The sequence below is a fragment of the Anolis sagrei genome, chromosome 3 (genome assembly GCF_037176765.1).
Source record: "Anolis sagrei isolate rAnoSag1 chromosome 3, rAnoSag1.mat, whole genome shotgun sequence".
Classification (NCBI taxonomy): domain Eukaryota; kingdom Metazoa; phylum Chordata; class Lepidosauria; order Squamata; family Dactyloidae; genus Anolis; species Anolis sagrei.
Genome location: NC_090023.1, coordinates 262,412,325 through 262,436,916, shown reverse-complemented (window position 1 = coordinate 262,436,916; position 24,592 = coordinate 262,412,325). Strand labels below are relative to the sequence as shown.

The 24,592-nt window shown below is 42.5% G+C and overlaps 1 protein-coding gene across 7 annotated transcripts in view; it reads left to right on the top strand.

Annotated features, from left to right (window-relative positions):
- EIF4G1 (eukaryotic translation initiation factor 4 gamma 1) overlaps positions 1 to 24,592 on the top strand; it is a 141,445-nt gene that overhangs the window by 115,751 nt on the left and 1,102 nt on the right. For all 7 annotated transcript variants that reach the window (XM_060767406.2, XM_060767405.2, XM_060767404.2 and 4 more), the window contains 16 exons: positions 1,905 to 2,051; positions 2,369 to 2,605; positions 2,704 to 2,808; positions 4,806 to 4,962; positions 6,698 to 6,798; positions 8,938 to 9,040; positions 9,134 to 9,236; positions 11,827 to 12,086; positions 12,192 to 12,307; positions 14,676 to 14,848; positions 14,956 to 15,081; positions 15,176 to 15,257; positions 17,798 to 17,896; positions 18,080 to 18,214; positions 20,390 to 20,471; positions 22,632 to 22,772. In XM_060767406.2, coding sequence (XP_060623389.2) covers positions 1,905 to 2,051; positions 2,369 to 2,605; positions 2,704 to 2,808; positions 4,806 to 4,962; positions 6,698 to 6,798; positions 8,938 to 9,040; positions 9,134 to 9,236; positions 11,827 to 12,086; positions 12,192 to 12,307; positions 14,676 to 14,848; positions 14,956 to 15,081; positions 15,176 to 15,257; positions 17,798 to 17,896; positions 18,080 to 18,214; positions 20,390 to 20,471; positions 22,632 to 22,772 — 2,167 coding nt within the window. The remainder of the gene's footprint in view (positions 1 to 1,904; positions 2,052 to 2,368; positions 2,606 to 2,703; positions 2,809 to 4,805; positions 4,963 to 6,697; positions 6,799 to 8,937; positions 9,041 to 9,133; positions 9,237 to 11,826; positions 12,087 to 12,191; positions 12,308 to 14,675; positions 14,849 to 14,955; positions 15,082 to 15,175; positions 15,258 to 17,797; positions 17,897 to 18,079; positions 18,215 to 20,389; positions 20,472 to 22,631; positions 22,773 to 24,592) is intronic.

Below are 24,592 nucleotides of genomic sequence, written 5' to 3'. Positions count from 1 at the left end.
GGAGATGGTGGCGGGGTATAAATAAAGTATTATTATTATTATTCAAAGCTTGCCTCATCTAGACAGTATTTCTCTGGAGTTCACGTATATACTTGATAGGCTTGGTTGATCCCCCAAAAAATGGTTCAAAACTCATTTCGGGTGTAGGGGGCACTGGTGGTTCGGATCGAAAGTCAATTCCGATTTTCAGTGAAAAAAAGCCAAAACTTTCGAGACTGCCAAATCCTTCGTTAATCGTTTAACTATTATTTCCTGTTTCACTGGGTGGTCTTTACTTTGAAAATAGTTGTTTTACTCCATAATGGGGGGGAGCAAAGGGAGGAAATTCATCCACTCTGGTTTAAAACGGTTTAAAACAGCTTCTCTGGCATAAGACTCCTGACAGGAGGGGGAAAGAGAGAGAGAGAGAGAGAGGAAAATTCACCACTCCATTTTAAAATGCTTGCCTGCTATCCCAGGCAAAAGGGGGGGAAAGAGAGAGAGGAAATTCACCACTGTGTTTTAAAATGCTTGCCCAGACTCCAGATGGTCACCCAGACTCAATAACAACAACAACAACAACAACAACAACAAACCCCCTTCTGCCTTCATGCAGGGCACGCACAAGCAAAGCAAGACATCAATGCTAAATTCTTATTTGTGTGGCTACAACATCCCTATAGCAGTGGCATCTTGTAATTGTATCTTGTGGGAGATGCCTATGGCTAGTGAAAGGACAGGTGGACTGAGGCCAGGTTTATTTGTCGTGTCAGGACAACCAGTCAAATTATATTACATTTCTAACAGAACAAAGCAAACAAACAGACAAAATACAGAATTTGCAATCTTGGTAGTTGATTAAATGTCCTTTGACCAGTATCTGGCCACTTGGAGTGTTTCTGGTTTTGCTGCAAGAAGGTCCTCCAATGTGCATGTGGCAGGGCTCATGTTGCATTGCAGCAGGTGGTCAGTGGTTTGCTCCTCTCCACACTCACATGTTGAGGATTCCACTTTGTAGCCCCATTTATGAAAGTTGGCTCTGCATCTCGTGGTGCCAGAGTGCAGTCTGTTCAGCGCCTTCCAAGTCCTCTGTGTGCCCAGGGGGGAGTCTCATTTGATATCAGCCATTGGTTGAAGTTCTGGGTTTGAGCCTGCCACTTTTGGACTCTCGCTTGCTGAGGTGTTCCAGCAAGTGTCTCTGTAGATTTTAGAAAACTATTTCTAGATTTAAGTCAGTGACATGCTTGCTGATACCCAAATGGATGAGCTGGAGATGTCTCTGCCTTGGTCCTTTCACTATTGGCTGCTACTTCCCGGCGGATGTCAGGTGGTGAAATGTCGGCTAAGCAGTGTAATTTCTCCAGTGGTGTAGGGCGCAGACACCCCGTGATAATGCGGCATGTCTCATTAAGAGCCACATCCACTGTTTTAGTGTAGTGAGATGTGTTCCACACTGGGCATGCGTACTCAGCAGTAGAGTAGTATAGTACAAGGGCAGATGTCTTCACTGTATCTGGTTGTGATCCCCAGGTTGTGCCAGTCAGCTTTCGTATGATATTGTTTCTAGCACCCACTTTTTGCTTGATGTTCAGGCAGTGCTTCTTGGAGGTAACTGAGGCCAGGGAAGATCAGAAATTGAAAGCATGGGCTTTTGTTGGGATTGCACAATGTCACAAGTCTCATCAAGATTATCCTTTTCCCATTCAATTTCCCAGCCATGAAAACCTGGGCATCCTAAAGGGGGCTGCTCCTACCTCGTATCCTGATAGGTAGGAATGGTACAGACTTTTCAGATCTCCAGTACACGTTGGTGCACTGGAGACCTGAGTTGAAATTGTAGGCCACAATCCTAGCAGCAGTTGGAAATAGCTAATTTTTCTGGAATTTCTTCTCATTGTGTTTTTTGTGTGTCTTCCCTTCTTTAGCTTAAAGTCCCCACTACTGACAAACCGACCACCGTGGTCAACTTTCGCAAGGTACTCCTGAACCGATGCCAGAAAGAGTTTGAGAAAGACAAAGACGACGACGAGATTTTTGAGAAGAAGCAGAAGGAAATGGACGACACAGCTGGCGTGAGTGGCACTCAATGCATCTGGATGTATTGTAAAGAACCGAAACACATCATGTTTTTCCATTGGTTAAGTGAGGCAGGGCATGTGAACACAGTTCTAGGCCTGGTGTTAGTCAGAGAAGGGGAGGCAGGCACTTTCCATTTGGATAAAGAGCCAGAAGAACCACGTTTTATGCCTTGAGCTCACTGGTGGAAAGGTGGGGTGAGAATGTAACAGCTACAGTGTTTTATTTATGGAATTAAAGACTAAACTATGATTGACCCCAATGATTTCCAGGTCAGATGTGTTATAAACCTCCACCCCTATTCTGTCCATAGCCTGAAGAAAGAGCTCGCCTGAAAGAGGAACTGGATGATGCCCGGGACAAGGCTCGGCGGCGCTCTCTAGGCAACATCAAGTTTATTGGGGAGCTTTTTAAGCTGAAGATGTTGACAGAAGCCATCATGCATGACTGTGTGGTGAAACTGCTTAAGAACCATGACGAGGAATCACTTGAATGTTTATGCCGACTACTTACCACTATTGGTAAAGACTTGGACTTTGAAAAGGCAAAGGTAATTCTTTATTGGCTATACTGGCTATCTGCTGTATATTTGAGGGTAGTTTTCCCTAACAATTCTCACTTTTCCCTTTCCTCCTCTCTGTACTCCAGCCTCGAATGGATCAGTACTTCAACCAGATGGAGAAGATAATCAAGGAGAAGAAAACATCTTCACGTATCCGCTTCATGCTTCAGGATGTGATAGACCTCAGACGGGTAAGTGCAGACTGTTCGTGTGACCTGTGGCCCTGGGCCTCCTCAGAATGATTGGTATGGGGCTGAGGGCTGCATGGGCCCCATTTTTCCTATAGCCCCTGAGACTGGATGTCCTTAAGTATTTTCCGTTGGTCATGGGGGTTCTGTGTGGGAAGTTTGCCCCAATTCTGTCGCTGGTGGGGTTCAGAATGCTCTTTGATTGTAGGTGTACTATACATCCCAGTAACTTCAACTCCCAAATGTCAATGGCTATTTTTCCCCAAACTCCATCTGTGTTCATATTTTGGCATATGGAATATTCATGCCAAGTTTGGTCCAGATCCATCATTGTTTGGGTCCACAGTGCTCTCTGGATGTAGGTGAACTACAACTCCCAAACTCAAGGTCAATGACCACCAAACCCTTCTAGTGTTTTCTGTTGGTCGTGGGAGTCCTTTGTGCCATGTTTGGTTCAATTCCATCATTGGTGGGGTTCAGAATGCTTTTTGATTGTAGGTTAACTATAAATCACAGCAACTTCAACTCCCAAATGGCAAAATCAATTTTTGAGTAATGGTCACTCCTTGGGTTAGTAGGTGTCTTGTGGCCAAATTTGGCAGCAATTCATCCAGTGATTTTTGAGTTATGTTAATCCCACAAACGAACATTACATTTTTATTAATATAGATAGATGAATGGAAAGAAAATAAGAATTTGATGGTGGTGGTGGTGTTAAGGACTGCAAAAATTGGAAAGAAGAGGTGGAAATTAAGATGGAAGAATGGTATAAGGAAATTTGGAAATTACCAATAAATGATAAATTAACATGTAATCTAAAGGTTAAAAAAGGTCTAGGGAAGAATAATGATTTTGAAAGTATATGGGGAAAATTATTTAAGAAACATTAAGGAAAGGAGACCAATCTCGATAAAATAGTGAAGAGTAGAGACATCACACTGGCAACAAAGATCCGCATAGTTAAAGCATTGTATTCCCCGTAGTCACCTATGGATGTCACAGCTGGACCATAGGGAAGGCTGAGCGAAGGAAGAGAGATGCTTTTGAACTATGGTGCTGGAGGAAAGTTCTGAGAGTGCCTTGGACCTCAAGAAGATCCAACCACAAGAAGATCTGAACATGAGGAAGAACTTCTTGACTGTGAGAGCTGTTCAGCAGTGGAACTCTCTGCCCCGGAGTATGGTGGAGGCTCCTTCTTTGGAAGCTTTTAAACAGAGGCTGGATGGCCATCTGTCAGGGGTGATTTAAATGCAATATTCCTGCTTCTTGGCAGGGGGTTGGACTGGATGGCCCATGAGGTCTCTTCCAACTCTATAATTCTATGATTCAACCAGTCCATACTTTGGCCACATCATGAGAAGAAAGGAAAGCTTAGAGAAGAGTATGATGCTGGGGAAAATGGAAGGAAAAAGGAAGAGGGGCCGACCAAGGTCAAGATGGATGGATGGCATCCTTGAAGTGACTGGATTGACCTTGAAGGAGCTGGGGGTGGTGACGACTGACAGGAGGCTCTGGCGTTGGCTGGTCCATGAAGTCACAAAGAGTTGGAAACGACTGAACGAATGAACAGCAACAACAAAGGAAAGGAGATAAGAATCAAACCCCCCTCCCAGAAGAAATGAGGTTCTGGTGGGATCATAAAGAAGGACTCCGGAGATGGAGAGTATGAGTAACACAACTGTGGAAAGGAGAAGAAATAACTGTATGAATTGTAGAGATGGTTTTTTTGTAATGAAATGAATAGAAATGTAAAAAAAATGTATTAAATAATACACAGAGCATAATAATGATAGCAGACAGAGTAGTCAGAGTATGTGTTCAGATGCCAATTAGAGTGGCCACTGATGAAGCTACTTCTCAAAAGTCCAAGGGGAATTAGTGCCATTGCAGTGCAACATGGGTTTTGATTCCTATCAGTCTGTCTCTTTTTTGGCTTCAATGCAGCGGTGTGTTTTGGGTGCTGTAACCTTTTCCCCTGCTTTCCTCTATGCCTCTTGCAGAATAGCTGGGTGCCAAGGAGAGGAGACCAGGGACCCAAGACCATTGACCAGATTCACAAGGAAGCGGAGATGGAGGAGCACCGTGAGCACATTAAAGTGCAGCAGTTGATGTCCAAGTCGGATAAGAGGAGAGGGCCTTCGGGCCCACCGTCTATAGGTGTGTGAGAGGTCATAGGGATGCATAATTATCTTTTTCTGGATTTGGTATTACCTTGCAAGAACCAACTGCTTTAAGCATTTGGAAAAGGGAGGGCAGTTTTAATTGGAGCTGGGAGGGTGTGTGAAATGGAGGGAGGAAGGGAAGCTGCCACAGGAACTTTGCTTCCACAAGTTTGTTAGTAGCCACTGTTTGGTCCCTCTAAAACAGCGTTTTTCTACCTGGGGATCAGGACCCCTGGAGGGGTCGCCAGGGGGTGTCAGAGGGGTTGCCAAAGACACAGTATTTTCTGTTAGTCATGGGGGTTCTGTGTGGGAAGTTTGGCCCAATTCTAATCTTGGTGGGGTTCAGAATGCTCTTTGATTGTAGATGAACTATAAATCCCAGCAACTACAACTCCTAGATGTCAAGGTCTATTTTCCCCAAACTCCAGCAAAGTTCACATTTGGGCATATTGATTGTCATGCCAAATTTGTTCCAGATCCATTACTGTTTGAGTCCACAGTGCTCTCTGGATGTAGGTGAACTACAACTCCAAAACTCAAGATCAGTGCCCACCAAACCCTTCCAGTATTTTCTGTTGGTCATGGGAATTCTGTGTGCCAGAATTTCCATGACCAACTCCACCAATGATGGTTCAATTCCATCATTGGTGGAGTTTGGAATGCTCTTTGATTGTAGGTGAACTATAAATCCCAGCAACTACAACTCCCAAATGACAAAATCAATCCCCCACCCAACGCCACCAGTATTCAAATTTGTGCCAAATTTTGTCCAGTGAATGAAAATACTTCCTGCATATCAGATATTTACATTATGCTTCGTAACAGTAGCAAAATTACAGTTGTGAAGTTGTCATGAAAATAATTTGCTGGTTGGGGGCCACCACAACATGAGAAACTGTGTTAAGGGGTTGCGGCATTAGGAAAGTTGAGAACCACTGCTCTAAAAGGAGATAAATGTATTGAAGATAAGATTGCATTTAACTATTGTAGCTAAAGGGAACTGTTGTGTTCAGAGTGAATATGCTGAGTAAAGGTCTGTGGCGCAGCTGGCTGGGAGTCAGATGCATTAAGATCACTACTAACCAAAAGGTCTTGAATTCGAAGCCAGCCCGGGTCAGAGTGAGCTTCCAACCAATTTGTGTAGCTTGCTGTCGACCTTTGAAGCCCGAAAGACAGTTGCATCTGTCAAGTAGGAAATTTAGGTACCACTTATGTGGGGAGGCTAATTTACGATGCCATAAAAATCTCCAGCAAGCATGCTGGTAAGCTGGGATTTCTGGGAGTTGGAAGCCCAAACATCTGGAGGGCCAAACTTTTCCCATGCCTGTTGTAACAAGTGTCTCTGCTTTCTTAAGCTACCCTTGAACAGTGGGATTTTTGCATCAGGCTGTCCCTCTGAGCAACTCTTTCTTCTCTCCCATGCATACATCAATCAGTCAATCAGTGAATGTGCAGTGGAGGGGGGGGGGGGAGTATTTAGTCAGATACCAATTGTACAAGTTCTCCCACTTAAAAAGATGAGAGAGGCCTGTAATTGACATCGTAGGTAGACCTCAACTATGAGAGGCAACATGAGAAAACACATCCAGGAAATCACATTGTCTGATTTTTAACGAATTTATTTGCGAATTATGGTGGACTAAATACTTTTTTTCCTCACTGTACATGAATGGATTGTTGTCTTGGGCCATTGGCAAAGAGGGATCTTAATTTGACTGCTATGTCTACAGGTGGGCGAGGGAACGTAGTTTCGGATGACGGCTGGAACACCGTTCCCATTAGCAAAAGCAACAGACCTATTGACACCAGCAGGTTAAGCAAGATTACCAAGGTAAGCCTCCCGGTACCAATGGGAGGAAGGCGGGAAATTCTTTAGCAAGAGTGTTCAGTTGTTAAAGACTGTGTGCTTTATTGCCCTCCACCCAAGAGGACTTTAGAGGATTTTACAAAACAGTAATCGTTTCCCGATCCTATCTTGGGTTGAGAGATTTAAGGCTGTTGCCACTTTCCTGGTAATCTGCATTCTGCTTGGGGTCCCATTATCAACTTTCGGTGACCTGACTGCCTGAAATTACCATCAGTACTCCATTTAAGCATTTTTAGTATTGGAATCTCTCCATTTTATTTTTTGCCCCAATTTTCTTTTGTCATGTCAGGAGCAACCCGAGAAACTGCAAGTCGCTTCTGGTGTGAGAGAATTGGCCGTCTGCAAGGACGTTGCCCAAATGCATCCCTATAATAATATAATAATAACTATTTTTATACCCCGCCACCATCTTCCCAAAGGGACTTGGAGCAGCCTACATGGTGAACCAAGCCCAAGCACATAGCAAGATATATCAACAAAACACAGTTAAACAATATACGCATAGGAGTCTAATTAAATTTTAAAAACCATGAGTTGTTGTAGGTTTTTATGGGCTGTATGGCCATGGTCTAAAGGCATTCTCTCCTGACGTTTCGCCTGCACTTAGCAAGCATCCTCAGAGGTAGTGAGGCCTGTTGGAACTAGCCAAAAGGGTGTATATATCTGTGGAATGACCAGGGTGAGACAAAGGACTCTTCTCTGTTAGAGCTAGGTGCAGGCAAAACATCAGGAGAGAATGCCTCTAGACCATGGCCATACAGCCCGAAAAAACCTACAACCACCCAGTGATTCCGGCCATGAAAGCCTTCGACAATACAAAAAAAAAAACCCCATATTTAAATATCAAAACCAAACCTCATTTACCAATAACCAGGGATATGGTGGGATGTAAAGGCCAGTTTGGCTGTTTCTGGCCTTCTGGGCTAATACGAGTCCAGGAGAGTTGTTTTCCCGACCGGAAGTGATCCAGAATTCAACTTTTATGTTACATCCTCTGGGGAAAAGATCTCTCCTGGCCTCAAATGATCCTCATTCCCCGCATATGGTAAAATTGAATTATGCCGCCCTGGAGAGCATTGCAAGGGGAGAGTGGGGAGAATTTAAATGGGAGACCACAAAAATAGTATCAGTCGGGAAACTTTCCCTACTTTGTTCTATTGCATTTGAGGATTTTAGCAACAGCACAGAGTTTCAAAAACCAAGTTGACACAAGGCTGCCTGAGTCAGCAGGAGGCTGGATTTGCAAGCTTTTATGTCTGTGTCCTTGAACGCGGTTGTATTGATGTTAACTAATCCTGTGCCAACAAGCTTCATTTCTCTTGTGAAGATCGGGTGTCATTGGAAGGAGAGAGACACAAGCCTGTCTGGCTTGGCTTTTTAAAACGTAATACTTTAAAAGTATTGAAAGTAGTTTCCTTTTTAATATACAAACATATTGTAAGTCAAGAGGTGGCATGTTGGATATTTATAATAATAATAATAATAATAATAATAATAATAATAATAACAACAACTTTATTTATATACTGCTACATCTTCCCAAAGGGATTCAGAGCGGTTCCCAGGTAACATCACAAAACATACAATATAAAAAACAACATAATCATAAGATTAATAAAATAAAATATAGGCATAAAAATTGTCTCCATAACACACATATTTTATCCTCATATCCTGGCTATTGAAACCCTGTGTGAACCCTTTTTGCTTTATTGATACCTCATAGGATGCCTCATTCAAAACATTCTTCAGTTTTTGATGGAGTAATTTTTGTCTCTATGTGTATGTGTATTGCCTATAGTTCCTCAAAGTCTCAGATGGAACGTTCTCGGCCATTTTTTCATGCCTGAGTACAGGAGGGGCTTCTCTTTTTAAAGCCCCCACTTTTTCAAAACAGGAAGAAAATACATTCACTGTGCTTCCCCTCCTCAGGGCTTCAGAAGTGCTGTACACCATTTTCAGGAATTAAAACCGATGTCATTAAAGCTTGAATTCTTAAGAGAGGAGATAAATAAATAAATATTGCTGTTGCGAAGCATGGAGGTCTGGGGTCTATTTCCTTTCGTCAATGAACAACTCCATTCTCTCTGCTCACTCCCACAGCCTGGCTCAATCGACACCACTAACCAACTCTTTGCGCCTGGTGGGCGACTAAGTTGGGGAAAAGGCAGCAGCGGTGGTTCAGGTGCCAAGCCGGCCGAACCAGGTAAGGCAACTGGTGGGAACAAGGGGTTTGTGAAGTGGGTCTGCCTTCATGCAGAACCTTGGTCTTCTAACCCTCCCTACTTCCTTTTCCCAGCGTCTGACTCCAACCGACCAGCCACAAGTACCTTGAATCGTTTCTCAGCCTTACAACAGTCGGCTCCAGTCGAGAGCCAGGACGTGCGCCGAGTGGTGCAAAGGTCAGTCTCCTTCTCAGTCTCCCCTTGCAGTAAAAGCTCCCTTCTTTGTTTACTGTCCCCACCAAAGAGAAATAGTATATAGCATAATTATCGTTTATTAGGCTCAGCATGACTACAGCCCTATGCATAGATGCCTGGGGTTAAGAATGTATTGGGGCTTATTTCTCTGACAGGAGAGGTTGCATTTGTGAAACAAAATTGAGTTTCAACATAATTCTTTATCAAGTTGAAATGCACCATGTAGTCAAGCAAAGAAGCACTACCATGCAAACTCTTGGGTTGACAGAGAAACTCCATCACTCCCCTTATTTTATCTCTTTCTTCTATGTTAATTAGTGCCAAACCATGTCACCCAATTCACTTTCCTCCGCATCTGTATTCTTGTCCATAATGTCCAGCCTCATGTACAGAGGGAGAATAGTTGGATGCTACAGACAATGCAATCAGTGTTGCCTGTTTTTGGTTAAAAATAATTAGCTGCTTGTGATCCTTCTATTTTTTATCAGTTTTATAATAATTTATGCCATGCTTTTGATACAAAATAAATACACTTTCTTCCCATTTTGATAATGGTGCTTTCACTTCTGCTCAGAAAAAGATCTTGAAACCCCACCTCCATATGCATCCCAGGACACTATTATCACTGCATACAGTCTGGGGACATCCCAGTACTCCCTTTAAAGAGGAATTTCCTAATTTTCTTTCATTTTCCTGCTGAACAAGATCCCTGCAGGCTGAATTCATGAAGTGTGAAGGACAGAAATTGGTGGTTGTTGTGGGCCAAACAAATTTTAGTGGACTGTTTTGCAGCATGTGCATGTGTCATTAAGATAACCATATATAATTATATAGGGACATATTACCTGGCATAACCTATAGATCAGGGGTCCTCAAACTTTATAAACAGAGGGCCAGGTCACAGCCCCTCGAACTGTTGGAGAGCTGAATTATAATTTGAAAAAAAAGAAAGAATGAATTCCTATGCACACTGAACATATCTTATTTGTAGTGGAAAACACACTTAAAAACAATACAATAATTAAAATGAAGTACAATTTTAACAAATATAAACTTATTAGTATTTCAGTGGGAATTTTGGGCTTGCTTTTGGCTGATGAGATAAGATTGTTGTTGTTGTTGTTGTTGTTGTATGCTTTCAAGTCGTTTCAGACTTAGGTTGACCCTGAGCGAGGGCCGGGTAAATGACCTTGGAGGACCGTATTCGGCCCTTGGGCCTTAGTTTGAGGACCCCTGCTATAGATGGTAGAACAGAGACCATAGGACTCAGCACAGTATCTGTCCAATTTCTGTGTTGTAATAAAAAGAAAATGCTTGTTTAGAGGGAGAAGTGGTAGAAATTCTTTTCAAGAATGTAAACACAAACTGTAAAAATGACCTCAAGTCAGTCTTCAAGTTAGTACAGTAGAGATACCCGGCAGTTGATAAGTGTAAGCCAGTGGTTCGCAATCTGTGGTCCGCAAGAACTGAAATATGGTCTGTGGCCTCACTGTTATTACACTGTAATGAGGGCAACTGGTCTCGAAAAACCCTCTTATAGTTCTGAGGCTTATTAAATATTGTTTTCTTTGGGCGAGTAGATTGCGAGTACTGGATGGCATATGTTCTGTATCAGAAACTAGAGCTGATGTGGTCTATGCATTGCAGTTTTCAGAATCAGCACCCCAAATAACCAAACCGAATCTAAAGTTGACCAAAAATTGATTTGTAACCCTTTTGGTACTAAAGTTGGAGAGTGGTCCCTGGTCAAAGTGGTCCCTGGTCAAAAAAAGGTTGAGAACCACTGGTGTAGACCAAAAGTAGGGTGTGCAGTAGACTGAAATATACTGAAGATACCATGTAAACCTGTGATTGGATAACCAATAAATTGAGTAGGTGTCAGAAGTGACTATAAGGACTAAACTAGAGCCAAGTAATTGCATTGCTTAGGCATTCTTTCAGCAGGAGGAAGATAAAGCAACTGTGCCAGAGCGGTTCTGAAAAGTTCCCAATAAACCATGTTGTACTGCCCTTAAAGGCTGTTTTGATAAGACTGGGAGATACATGCTTATATCTGATTAACTGGAGCCCCCGGTGACTCAGTCGGTTAAACCCCTGTGCCGGCAGGACTGAAGACCGACAGGTCGCAGGATCGAATCTGGGGAGAGGCGGATGAGCTCCCTCTATCAGCTCCAGCTCCTCATAGGGGACATGAGAGAAGCCTCCCACAAGGATGATAAAAACATCAAAATCATCCGGGCGTCCCCTGGGCAACGCCCTTGCAGATGGCCACTTATCTCACACCAGAAGTGACTTGCAGTTTCTCAAGTCACTCCTGACACGACAAAAAAAAAAAATCTGATTAATGCAGTTGGGGCCTGCTTAACCTTTGAATGCTTATATTACACAGAAGCTGGTTAGTGTTGTAAAATTCCTCAAACATGGAGGAATTGGTATGGATAATTGGTGAAGTGTAAAATGGCTAGGGACAAGATTGTGAATATGTAAAAGCCTTTAGAACTTGTCTACATAGCAGATGCTGTAGAAAGCTGTGTTAGGACTGGAAGCACTAGCTTTCCGGATCTCCCTACAGAAGCAGCAGCAGTCGCGACCGTTCTGAGAAGGGCGGCGAGCGAGGAGACCGCTCGGAGCGAGACCGGCCAGAGAGAGGGGAGCGTCTTGAGCGCTCCGAGAGGCCAGATCGGTCCGACAGAAACAGGACCCCTATCACAAAGCGGAGCTTCAGCAAGGAGATGGACGATAGGAGTCGGGAGCGTGAAAGGCAAGGGGTCCTTGAGACCGTGCGCAAAGTGGCCAGCATGACGGAGGAGCGGGACCGGAGCAGAGAACCTGGTGAGTAGTAGGAAGGGGGTGCTGGGGGTGAGCCTGCAAGTGCCCCCTTCCCTTCACAGACCAGGGGCAGCCCTGACCTCCCTACCTCGCTCTGTCCTTTCCCAGCAAAGCGTGAGCCGGTGGCCCCTGAACCTCCTGCCAAGCCTGCTTTGTCTGAGGAAGAGCTGGAGAAGAAAGCCAAGGCCATCATTGAGGAATACCTGCACATCAATGACATGAAGGTTTGTACCAGAGGGCAGTTGTGGTGATATGTTGAGACTGTCCCAGAAGAAAAGGGCTTTGTACTGCATCTGACGTTTTCACCATTATTGCCAGCTGAACATGCTGACTTTCTGTGGAAGCAATAGGATGGGAGCGGTGGGGAGCTTTTTGAGAAGAAGATCTGCATGTTGTACTGGGACTATAATAATAATAATAATAATAATAATAATAATAATAATAATAATACCATCTCCCCAAGGGACTCGGTGCGGCTTACATGAGGCCGAGCCCACAATACATCAGCAAAAACAACAACAGTAATACAAAACAATAAAATGAAACTCATAAACAAAAAACAAACAGTAAACATTAACAAGTTCCTACCCAGCTTGCTGCAAGAGCTTCGAGATATGGCTTTTCTTTTGAACAAAAGAAGAAGAATAATCTCTGAGGGCTTGCAGATGGGCATCTTGCGTTCTGTACACAAGTAAATTGGTCTTCTTCATGGGCATTAATTAGATCATCGGCTGAAATTTCAGAAATTCATATACCGTATATTCCGGCTTATAAGACGACTGGGTGTATAAGACGACCTCCAACTTTTCCAGTTAAAATATAGAATTAAGACGACTCCCTGCATAAGACTACACCCGCGTATAAGATGACCCCTGACTTTTGAGAAGATTTTCTTGGGTTAAAAAGTAGTCTTATACGCCAGAATATACTGTACATGTTCTCTATTAACCGGACTGATACTAATAAAAGAAGACGGGCGCAAGGCTTTATAATTAATGGGGTTTCTGAAATTTCTATCCATGATCTAATTAATGTTCCTGATGAAGGCCAATCTACTTGTGTGCTGGTCATAATACATATGACTTTATAAATAATAAATTAAATCCACTTGGAGATCATTCCTTTTTCTTCTTCTTCAGCTTTAAAGTACGTACCGTACTTGAGTATAATACAAGTTTTCCAGCCCTTTTTAAGGCTGAAATAGCCCCCCCCCCCACTTATACTAGAGTCAAAGTTATTTATTATTTTGCTCTGCTGCTATTATTATTATTATTATTATTATTATTATTTTACTTTAATTATTATTATATTTACATTATTTTACTATTTTATTAGTATAAGCCCTCCTTGGCTTATACTCAAATCAAAGTTATTTATTATTTTCCTCTGCTATTATTATTTGAAACACAACAAGATGAGTCCACAGCAGACACTATGCTGGCTGTTGTATTGGATCACACATCGGACACTTCCCAGGTGTCTAGGACTGTGTGTTGTATCGGTGAATAATGCATGCAGATCCCAGTAAGGTGGCCTTCTGCAACTGGCAGATGGTAATTTTGTCAGCGCCTATTGTGTTTAAGTGCAGGCCAAGGTCTTTAGGCACTGCACCCAGTGTGCCGATCACCACTGGGACCACCTTGACTGGTTTGTGCCAGAGTCTTTGCAGTTCGATCTTTAAATCCTCATATTGTGTCAGCTTTTCCAGTTGTTTCTCTGCAATCCTGCTGTCACCTGGGATTGCAACATTGACAATCCATGCTTTGTTTTTTAACACGATTGTGAGGTCAGGAGTGTTTTGCTCCAGAACTCTTGTCTGTCTGAATTCGGAAGTCCCAGAGTAGCTTGATGTGTTCATTCTCTATTATTATTATTATTATTATTATTATTATTATTATTATTTTACTCTAATTATTATTATTACATTTACATTATTTTACTATATTATTATTATTATTTATTATTTTATTCTATTATTACATTTATTATTTTACTCTGTTATTACTGTTATTATTACATTTCCATTATTTTACTCTATTATTACTGTTATTATTACATTTCCATTATTTTACTCTATTATTATTGGGAGGTTAGAATAACGGTGTAGTCTGATTTGTACAGTCTTATCTTAAATTACAGTTTTATATCAATATTCCAAAACATTTAACCTGATCCCTCAGTTAATGTAATTTTATTGGTATCTTACTTTTATTTTTGAAATTTACCAGTAGCTGCTGCTTTTCCCACCCTCGGCTTATACTCGAGTCAATACGTTTCCCCAGTTTTTTGTGGTAAAATTAGGTGCCTTGGCTTATATTCGGTTTGGCTTATACTTGAGTATATATGGGTATATACATTCCTATCGCCATTAAACCAATACTACTGAAATACTACTGTTAGTACGAAATACCCAAAGATTTTTTTTTCCTGGCAATGTTTTTGGATAGAATCGTGCATGTTGGGAATCTCCATACCTCTTCCTTTGGCCCATTGCATATTTTGCAATCCTTCAATGGCAATGGTCAGATTTTGGTGTGGCAGCCATGACAATGTTTGCGCTGATTTCTCTCCTTCTCTGCCTGCTTTCTTCAGGAGGCCCTGCAGTGCGTGCAGGAGCTGAACTGCTCTTCCCAGCTCTATATCTTCGTGCGGAATGGCATCGAATCCACGCTAGAGCGAAGCACCATTGCGCGTGAGCACATGGGACTGCTGCTCTACCACTTGGTTAAGGGGGACAACCTCTCCAAGGAACAGTACTACAAAGGGTAAGAGGGCTCAGGAAAGGCATCTTGGGTGGTGGACCCAGGAACCCCTGAGCTGGCACTGTCACCCCATTTCCAAGGCGCAAACATTTCCTTCCTTCTACTCATAGGTTGCACGAGATCCTTGAAATTGGTGAGGACATGGAGATTGATATTCCCCATATATGGCTGTACCTGGCCGAAATCATAACTCCCATTTTGAAAGAGGACGGTATCCCCATGGAGGAGCTCTTCAGGTGAGCCAGTGCCCTGCATCTTTGTTGCTTGCGTTGCTTGAACCTCTGCCTTGGTTGTGGTGTGTGACCTTTTCCCCCTGGGGCTTCTTTTCAGGGAGATTGCCAAACCCTTAGTACCCATTGGCAAGGCCACAACTCTGCTGCTGGAGATCCTGGCCCTACTGTGCAAAGGGATGGTAAGTAGTTCTTCTAAGGGCAAATCTATCTATCTATCTATCTATCTATCTATCTATCTATCTATCTATCTATCTATCTATCTATCTATCTATCTATCTTATCTATCTATCTATCTATCTATCTATCTTGATGTCTTCTCTATCTGTCTATCTATCTAAAAATGCTCTGTGCATGAGTACCTTCAAAACAAAAGAACCAATGAATGAAATCACACCAAATTTGGCAACAAAATGTCTCACAAGACAAGCAATGACCATCACTCAAAAAATTATGATTTTGTCATTTGGGAGTTGTCGTTGCTGGGATTTATAGTTCACCTACAATCAAAGAGCATTCTGAACTCCACCAATGATGGAATTGAACCAAACTTGGCACACAGAACTCCCATGACCAACAGAAAATATTGGAAGGGTTTGGTGGGCATTGACCTTGAGTTTGGGAGTTGTAGTTCATCTACAGCCAGAGAGCACTGTGGACTCAAACAATGGTGGATCTGGAACAAACTTGGCACAAGCACTCAATATGCCCAAATATGAATACAGATGGAGTTTGGGGGGAATAGACCTTGACATTTGGGAGTTGTAGTCACTGGGATTCACAGTTCACCTACAATCAAAGAGCATGAACGACAGAATCGGGGCAAACTTCCCACACAGAGCCCCCGTGACCAACAGAAAATACTTAAAGCCATCCAATCCAGCTCCCTTCATTAGGGCAAGAAAACGTAATCAAAGCCCTCCTGACAAAGAGCCATCCAGCCATGGATGGATGGATGGATGGATGGATGGATGGATAGATAGATAGATAGATAGATAGATAGATAGATATGATTCACACACACACAGATATAGTATCATAGATTTGAAAGGGATCCCTAAAGAAGGAAAATGATATGTTGCATGTTCCAGGGTGGGCAAACCAGACGCTCTCCACATCAACACTGGCAAAGAAACAGCAAGAAATACTGTTTACCCACAAACAGAAAGACATTACATATATTATAAACCAACACTTTCTCATTACTTTATTTTCCAAATTAACAGACTGGGCCACAGCAACGCGTGGCAGGGGACAGCTAGCCTATCTATATATATCTATGTCTATATATCGATATCTGTATACCATAATAAACAATCTGTATGTGGCTGGGGTGTCCACTTACACAGACAAACTCCTGCCTCCACAACCAGCTATAACTCCCACCACTCACCAAAGACCCTTCCTCCAGTGACATTGCAGGTTATAGCGAGTGCCATGAACATGTACAAGAGCCCTGCCAATGTCCTCCAGAAACAACATACTGCCCACCACCCAAGGGAAGGCTTTCATAGGGGGACCATTTCATCCTAGATTTTATGTGGTTCCTCCACCACAGACATCCCAGTGTTTCTGGCTTTCTCCATTGGAGTGGAATTTGCATGACCCCGCCCACTGCCTCTCCCTTAAGCCTTTCCTATTCTTTTCTATGGCACACAGCAAACAGAGGAATTGATCAGCAACTGAACATAATAGAGAAGTTTGCGGAGAATTCATCAAGATTTATAGGAGTAGTAGCTACTGGGATGTATAGTTCACCTGCAATCTAAAAGCACTGTGAACTCTACCAAAGATGGAATTGAGCCAAACTTGGCACACAGAACCCCTATGACCAGCAAAACAACGCTGGAGGCCTTGTGGGAAATTCACCTTGATTTGAGGGAGTTGTAGTTCACCTACATCCAAAGAGCACTGTGAACCCAAACACCAATGGATCTGGACCAAACTAGACATACATACCTGATATGCTGGAATTTGATTACTTGAGGGCTTGGGGTGGGGGCTGACCTTCCTTTCTGGGAGTTGTAGTTCACCCACAACCAGAGAAACGGTGACCTCCACCAATGATGGACTTGAACCAAACATGGCACACAGAACCCCCATGTCTAGCTCAACCTACTGGAGGGGTTTGAGGGGACTGACGCACCATATTGGGAGTTGTAGTTTACCCTGCAGCCAGAGAGCACACTGAACCCCACTGATGCTTCACCTAGAGTGAACTTGGCCGACATAATGAACTTTTTAAGTTCTGATGGAGTTTTTCGAGGTTAAGCTGGCATAATGTGAGTTGTAGTTCACCCACAGCCTTATGCAATTTTATACAATTAAAAAAAATGACTGTTTCAAATAACCTGGGTAGCACCGGGTACCCAAGCAAGTCTGATATAATTGGGCAGAGAGCAGCTGCAGGGTGCTGAATACCTCATTTCATGTAATTCCTTGATTCTGGGGAATGTTCACATTTGGGCATACTGAGTATTCGTGTAGAGTTTTGTCCAGATCCATCATTGTTTGAGTCCTCAGTACTCCCTGGATGTAGGTGAACTACAACTCCAAAACCAAAGGACACTGCCTACCAAACCCTTCCAGTTTTTCCTATTGATCATGGGAGAACTGTGTGCCAAGTTTGGTTCTTCTATGTGGTCCTTGTGAAACGCACGCATATGGGTCTCTTGCGCCTGTATGTATGATGTAAACCTAAAACAGTCCTTATTTCCTGCAGAGCCACAAGAAGGCAGGGACGTTGTGGAGAGAAGGAGGCCTGAGCTGGAAAGAGTTTTTGCCAGAGGACCAGGACATCAATAAGTTCGTCACAGAACAGGTAAGCAGCACACAGTTTGTGTGGAAAGGTTGGGACCGGCATCTGACAGCTTTGCAGGTGTGGATTTGGCAGTTGTGCCGCCTCTGTGGTCTCCTCAAAGTAACAATTGTCTGGATGTGATGTGGTTTGCTATAGCTGCTTGCTCTTACTCAGCTCTCTTTCCTTTTTGTCCTCCTTTTCCAGAAAGTTGAATATACAATGGGTGACAGTTCAGATGCACCCAGCCGCAAGGAGCTCACCTCAGAAGAGCTGTGCAAGCAGCTAGACAAAGTATTGAAAGAGAATGCAGATAACCAAAGAATATTTGACTGGATAGAGGTGAGGCTTCTCAGGGTTGCCAGGACAATGCTGAGGAGGGAGGGGCTGGAAGGCATGTAAGAGGGAGGCTGGCAGTCGAAGCGGCTTTTCAGATGTGCATCCTTCTGCATACATACTGTATATACTTGAGTATAAGCCCCCTTTTTAGCCTGAAGAAGCTGCCCTCGGCTTATACTCGAGTCAACATTATTTTACTCTGTTATTACTATTATTTTTATTACATTTATTATTTTACTCTATTATTGGTATTATTACATTTACATTATTTTACTCTATTATTATTTTATTACATTTATTATACTCTATTATTATTATTACATTTATTATTTTACTTTATTGTTGTTATTACATTTATTATTTTACACTATTATTGGCATTATTACATTTGCATTATTTTACTCTGTTATTATTTTATTACATTTATTTTACTCTATTTATTTTTATTATTATAACATTTATTATTTTACTTTATTATTGTTATTACATTTATTATTTTACTTTCTTTATTATTATTGGAAGGATATGTAAGCACATTTACACTGAAAAAGGTTAGAATAATAGTTTAATCAAAGTTGGTCAGTCTTATTTGAAATTAGAGTTTTATGTAAACATTGAAAAACATTTAACCTACTGTTTCCTCAATTAATGTAATTTTATTTGTATCTATAGTTTGTATTACCAGTAGCTGCTGCATTTCCCACCCTCGACTTATACTCAAGTCAATAAGTTTTCCCATTTTTGGTGGTAAAATTAGGTGCCTCGGTTTATATTCGGGTCGGCTTATACTCGAGTATATACGGTAAACCAGAGCCTTTTGTATTCATTCCCTGCCCATTAGTCTGAGACTATTCTGCTTTAGGGATCATTCAACAGAGAGTGTGTTCTCTAGGCACAACAACAACAACAACAATAACAACAACCTTTATTTATACCCCGCCACCATCTCCCCAAAGGGTGGCTTACATGAGGCCAAGCTCAGTAGTGTATTACAATACAATAACATAAAAAGCATACAATAACATCACAATAAAATAAATCAGGCATAAAATACAATAAACAGTGCAAAGTAATACAATAGAAAATCAAACACCATCACAGTTAGCGGTCCACATGTGCAAGATACAGTGATAAAAACTCAGGATGAGATAGAAATAAAACATAAATATTTGTAAGGGAAACTCATGAACGGAGTAGTGGAGAAAGTCCTTCATGTGGGTAGGAGGCAGTGCCATATGAGGACACCCATTTTTGGGGGGAATGACAGAGGGGGATGTAAGATCACTCTCCAAAAGCGCAACAGAAAAGCCAAGTTTTGATTGGCTTTTTTTTTTTTTTTTTTTTGCTGGATGGACTGATCCTATATTTCTTGAGAGGCTAGGTTGACAGTATCGACAGCCAGCCCGGGTCGGAGTGAGCTTCCGACCAATTGTGTAGCTTGTTGTCGACCTTTGCAACCTGAAAGACAGTTGTATCTGTCACGTAGGAAAATTAGGTACCACCTATGTGTGGGGAGGCTAATTTAACTAGTTTACGAGGCCATAAAAAGACTCCAGCAAAGCATGCGTGGAATGCGGAAGTACTTCATCAGTGTCGCAGATGGACAATGAAAGCGACAGCTCCCCTGGTGGCCAGAAAAGTTAAATAGCCTCGGACTGTCTCTCTATATGTGTTGTGTGTCTTTGGCATTGAATGTTTGCCATATATGTGTACATTGTAATCCGCCCTGAGTCCCCTGCGGGGTGAGAAGGGCGGAATATAAATACTGTAAGTAAGTAAGTAAGTAAATAATATATAATATTCCTTTTTCCTAGAGGAACAAGAGTTGCAGAGCAGTGGGTGGTACCATGACTTCAGGGCTGATTTCTAAGATGTTGCTGGATGGAGCACAGTCATTAATACTCGAAAAGCCCTTCCCTGCATTTCCAGCATTTTATCTGGAGAATGTATACCTCTGCGTCCATTTCCTCCTCTTAGCTGATAAGTGAGCATTGTTGGGGGAGTCAAGGTTTACCTACCAGGCTGCAAGGCCACTCTTGGTAGCAAGTGGAAGAAATAGCTTGACTCAGGCATCAGGTGAAAAAGACAGATGCAAACTGTCTCCAGGTGCTTACCAAAACCAGCAAGGACAGATCTTTCTGACCATCGATTTTGAATATATTTTTTTTCTTCCAACAGGCAAACTTGAGTGAACAGCAAATCTCATCCAATATGTTTGTCAGGGCCCTGATGACGTCGGTGTGCCATTCAGCGGTTGTCTGTAAGCATTTATAATGTTGTTTACTTGTTTGTTTGCAAGAGAGCTGTGGGGTGATTGGAAGCCCATGCAGTTGCACCATGTCTGGAAGCTTGCAATTTATCCTTCCCTGCTCTATACCTGTGAAGCATCCAGCTCCAAACAGGTCAAGTGTCACCATTGCTACTGTGAATCTGTTTTGTGCTGCTTCCCTTGGACTGTAAAATGATGGACAGAAAGTGGCAGCAACATCAGTAACTGGCCAGCTGTGGATGATGAGCAGTGTTCAGTTTTATGTCTTGTGAGTCATGACAGCCTGGCTATAAATGCTCTGTGTGCTAATTTGTTTCCGCCTTGACTACTTCATCTTGTCCAAATGCTGCATTACAAAAGCAATGCTGTGTTCTCTGCATATACTTAGAGTTTGTATTTGAATTGGATTTGTGGGCCTCAAAGAGCAAAGCAGTGTGGTTCTTCTTGGCCCAACTCAGCCCAAAACTATGACATCTTCTCCCTTGTTTATTGTGGGAGAAAGTAGGGATAGTCTATTACAATTAAAATATTGCCACTACTGAGCTGGTTCGTGCATTTATAAATCTTATCACAGCGAGGGGAAAACCTGAAGGAGAAATTAGTAAGAAAACTGCATCCCAAATGGATGGACTCACTCAAGGAAGCCAGAAATGCCCTGAGATTGCAAGACCTGAGTAGCCTGTGGATCATAGGGTGTCTTGGAGGTCTCATTCATAGGGTCAACATATAAATCAGAGTCGATTTGACAGTAGTTAACAACAATATATGGATTTAACTGGCCCATCTGAAACTCACAAAATAAGCTTCATGATGGAAGTGTGTTTTTAACCCCAGCACTGCCTGAACATCAAGCAAAAAGTGGGTGCTAGAAAAATATCATACAAAAGCTGACTGGCACAACCTGGGGATCACCACCAGACACAGTGAAGACATCTGCCCTTGCGCTGTGCTATTCTGCTGCTGAGTACGCACGCCCAGTGTGGAAAACATCTCACCATGCTAAAACAGTGGGTGTGACTCTTAATGAGACATGCCGCATTATCATGGGGTGTCTGCACCCTACACCACTGGAGAAATTACACTGTCTAGCCGGTATTGCACCACCTGACATCCGCCGGGAAGTAGCAACCAATAGTGAAAGGATCAAGGCAGTGACATCTCCAGCTCATCCCTTGTTTGGGTATCAGCCAGCACGTCAACGACTTAAATCAAGAAATAGTTTTCTAAGATCTACAGAGACACTCGGTGGAACACTCCAGCAAGCGAGAGTCCAAAAGTGGCAGGCTCAAACCCAGAACCACAACCAATGGCTGATACCAAATGAAAGACTCCCCCCTGGGCACACAGAGGACTGGGCGACTTGGAAGGCGCTGAACAGACTGCGCTCTGGCACCACAAGATGCAAAGCCAACCTGAAGAAATGGGTCTATAAAGTGGAATCCACGACATGCGAGTGTGGAGAAGAGCAAACCACTGACCTCCTGCTGCAATGCAACCTGAGCCCTGCCACATGCACAATGGAGGACCTTCTTGCAGCAACACCAGATGCACTCCCAAGTGGCCAGATACTGGTCAAAGGACATTTAATCAACTACCAAGCTTGCAAATTCTATGTTTTGTCTGTTTGTTTTTGTTAAAAATGTAATACAAATGTCTGGTTGCTGATGACACGATAAATAAAACCCCAGGTTTTTACCGGTAGAAGCTATGTATAGCAGGCATGCTTATATACTGCATGTGTATGCATTGTAAAAGAATCACCATCAAGGCCATCTGCTGAGGCAGTGTAAGTGGAGTCGTAGATAACACTCAGTAGATCTCTTTGAAATATCTGCTTAGGGTAATGTTGAGGAATGGAAGCAGAAAAATATTTCTCGGGTGAGGAGGAATATTTTTGGGGTGAAGTTAGAATAGGAAGGTCCATCCCATTTTATTGTTTTTAATCTATTGTGTATTTATGGTTTTAGGTTGTTGTTATGCTGTGATTTGCGGTATCGAATTGTTGCCAGTGTTGGCCGCACGGGGGATGAGAAGGATGGGGTAGAAATGTTGTAAATAAATAAATCTGAAATGCTTTGGAAGGTGCTGAAGTATGGTCATGATAAAAAAAATAATCTGACCTCGCTCTTTCCCTTGCTCTTGCCACTGCAGTTGAGAATCCTTACCGGATGGACAGTGCTGTAATTAAAAGCCGAGCCAAGATGTTACAGAAATACCTGAGTGATGAAAATAAGGAGCTGCAGGCCCTCTACGCTTTACAGGCCCTTGTGGTGAAGCTGGACCAACCAGCCAGTAAGTGTTCCTCCCTAAGAAAGGGAGCCACATCCCAAACATGCAGAAGAACTCCGGCCTTCTCTTCTCTAGAAGCTTGATGCAGTCTAAAGGCAGGGAGGCTGCTCAGATGTAAACATTTGCCTGTGTGTGTATTAGAGCACTCATATGCTGGGACTGTGGTCAGATTGGACCTTCCTTCCTTCTGAATTATGGAACATAGGCCACGCAAACCCTCCCCATCCCTTTTTGAGGGTCCCACAAAAATAAATAAAGGGAAATAGCCACTCTTAGAAATTTCCAAAGATGGTGGTTCTCTTTTAAAACAAAGTGCAGCATTAGTCCAATACCTTGTTTTGCCACAAAAAAGGTTTGTATACAACTGGAAGATGGTATTTCTCCATATCCACTTTTGGTGCTGCTCTGATCTGTGATGGGTCTCAGGGATCCTTGAAGCTTATGATAGTATGGCCATGTTGTATGGTTTTGCGTTCTCTTTTTGCAATAAGATGTCATATTTATTTATTTATGGTATTTCTATCCCATCGCTTCTCTACCCCCGAAGGGGGACTCGGGACTTACATTTAGTAGTGGTACGATGCCACTACATAAGAATTACAATAGTAAAATCACAGTTAATACAAAATAGCACACATTAAAACAGTAAATACAGCATAATTAAAACCATAAAACAATATCACAATATCCTCAGCCGTAACATTAATCCGGTCCATATCCAGTCCATATACAGCTACAGTGCTGGAAGTCTTTGACTAGATCTATTTTTTCCAAACTGGTAACCTGCAATTGGGTCACTTATAACCACAGGATCCCAGAGCCAGTTCTTTGCTTATTCTTGTGGCTGAAGAGTCATTGGGCATAGCTACCTCCTGCCTTGGTCATATGAAGCTGCTCATAGCATTTAATCTGCAAAATGTATTGTACTGTTGGAAATAATATTGTTGGGTGAGTGGGCTTAATAACAAAAGACCCTCTTCATAAATGGTACAGCAGAGTAACTTAGCAGCAGCATCATGGCCCAGCACCAGTAGCCAAAAGTGATAAAAAAATCACACAGACCAATGTTATCTCTTCCATAGGAGGATTTTCTTTATAGCAAAATAATATGGTTGCACTATTTATAAAAACAAGATTTCCATTACACGCACCAAGTTCTTTATACTTCCTTCTTTGCTTCCACATTGGGCTTCTTTCTCATACGGATGAACAGCTTTGCTCTCACAGAGCCTCTTCTCACATTGAAGTTACACAGGAGCTTCACATAGTAGCTTTTTACACACAGCAGCATTCACACACGATGGCCTTCAGCCTTCTTTCACCAGGCCTTCTCATACTGAGGCCTACTTCATACTCAGGCCTTTCTCACACTGACTGCTCTCTCAGATTGAGGCCTTTCTCCCACTGAGGCGAACTAGCACTGAGACCTTCTCATACTGAGGCGTACTAACACACTGAGGCCCTTCTCCCACAGAGACCTCTCACAGACTGAGAGCTACTAAGCTACAGGCACACCTGCTTATAGTGAACTCCAGCTTTTGCTGAGTCATGGCATCCATTTCACCTTTTCAGTGCTTGACTCACATTTTTGTAATTAAAAATACCTAGTTAATTTTTAATATTTCTGACAACCTTCTCTGAATAAATGTTGCCAAGAAAGTCCTAGTTCAGCATTTCTCAACCTCGGGGTTGGGACCCCTAGGGGTGTCATGAGGGGGGTAACCAAAGACCATCAGAAAATACAGTATTTTCTGTTGGTTGTGGGAGTTCTGTGTGGGAAGTTCGACTCAATTCTTTCATTGTTGGGGTTCAGAATGCTCTTT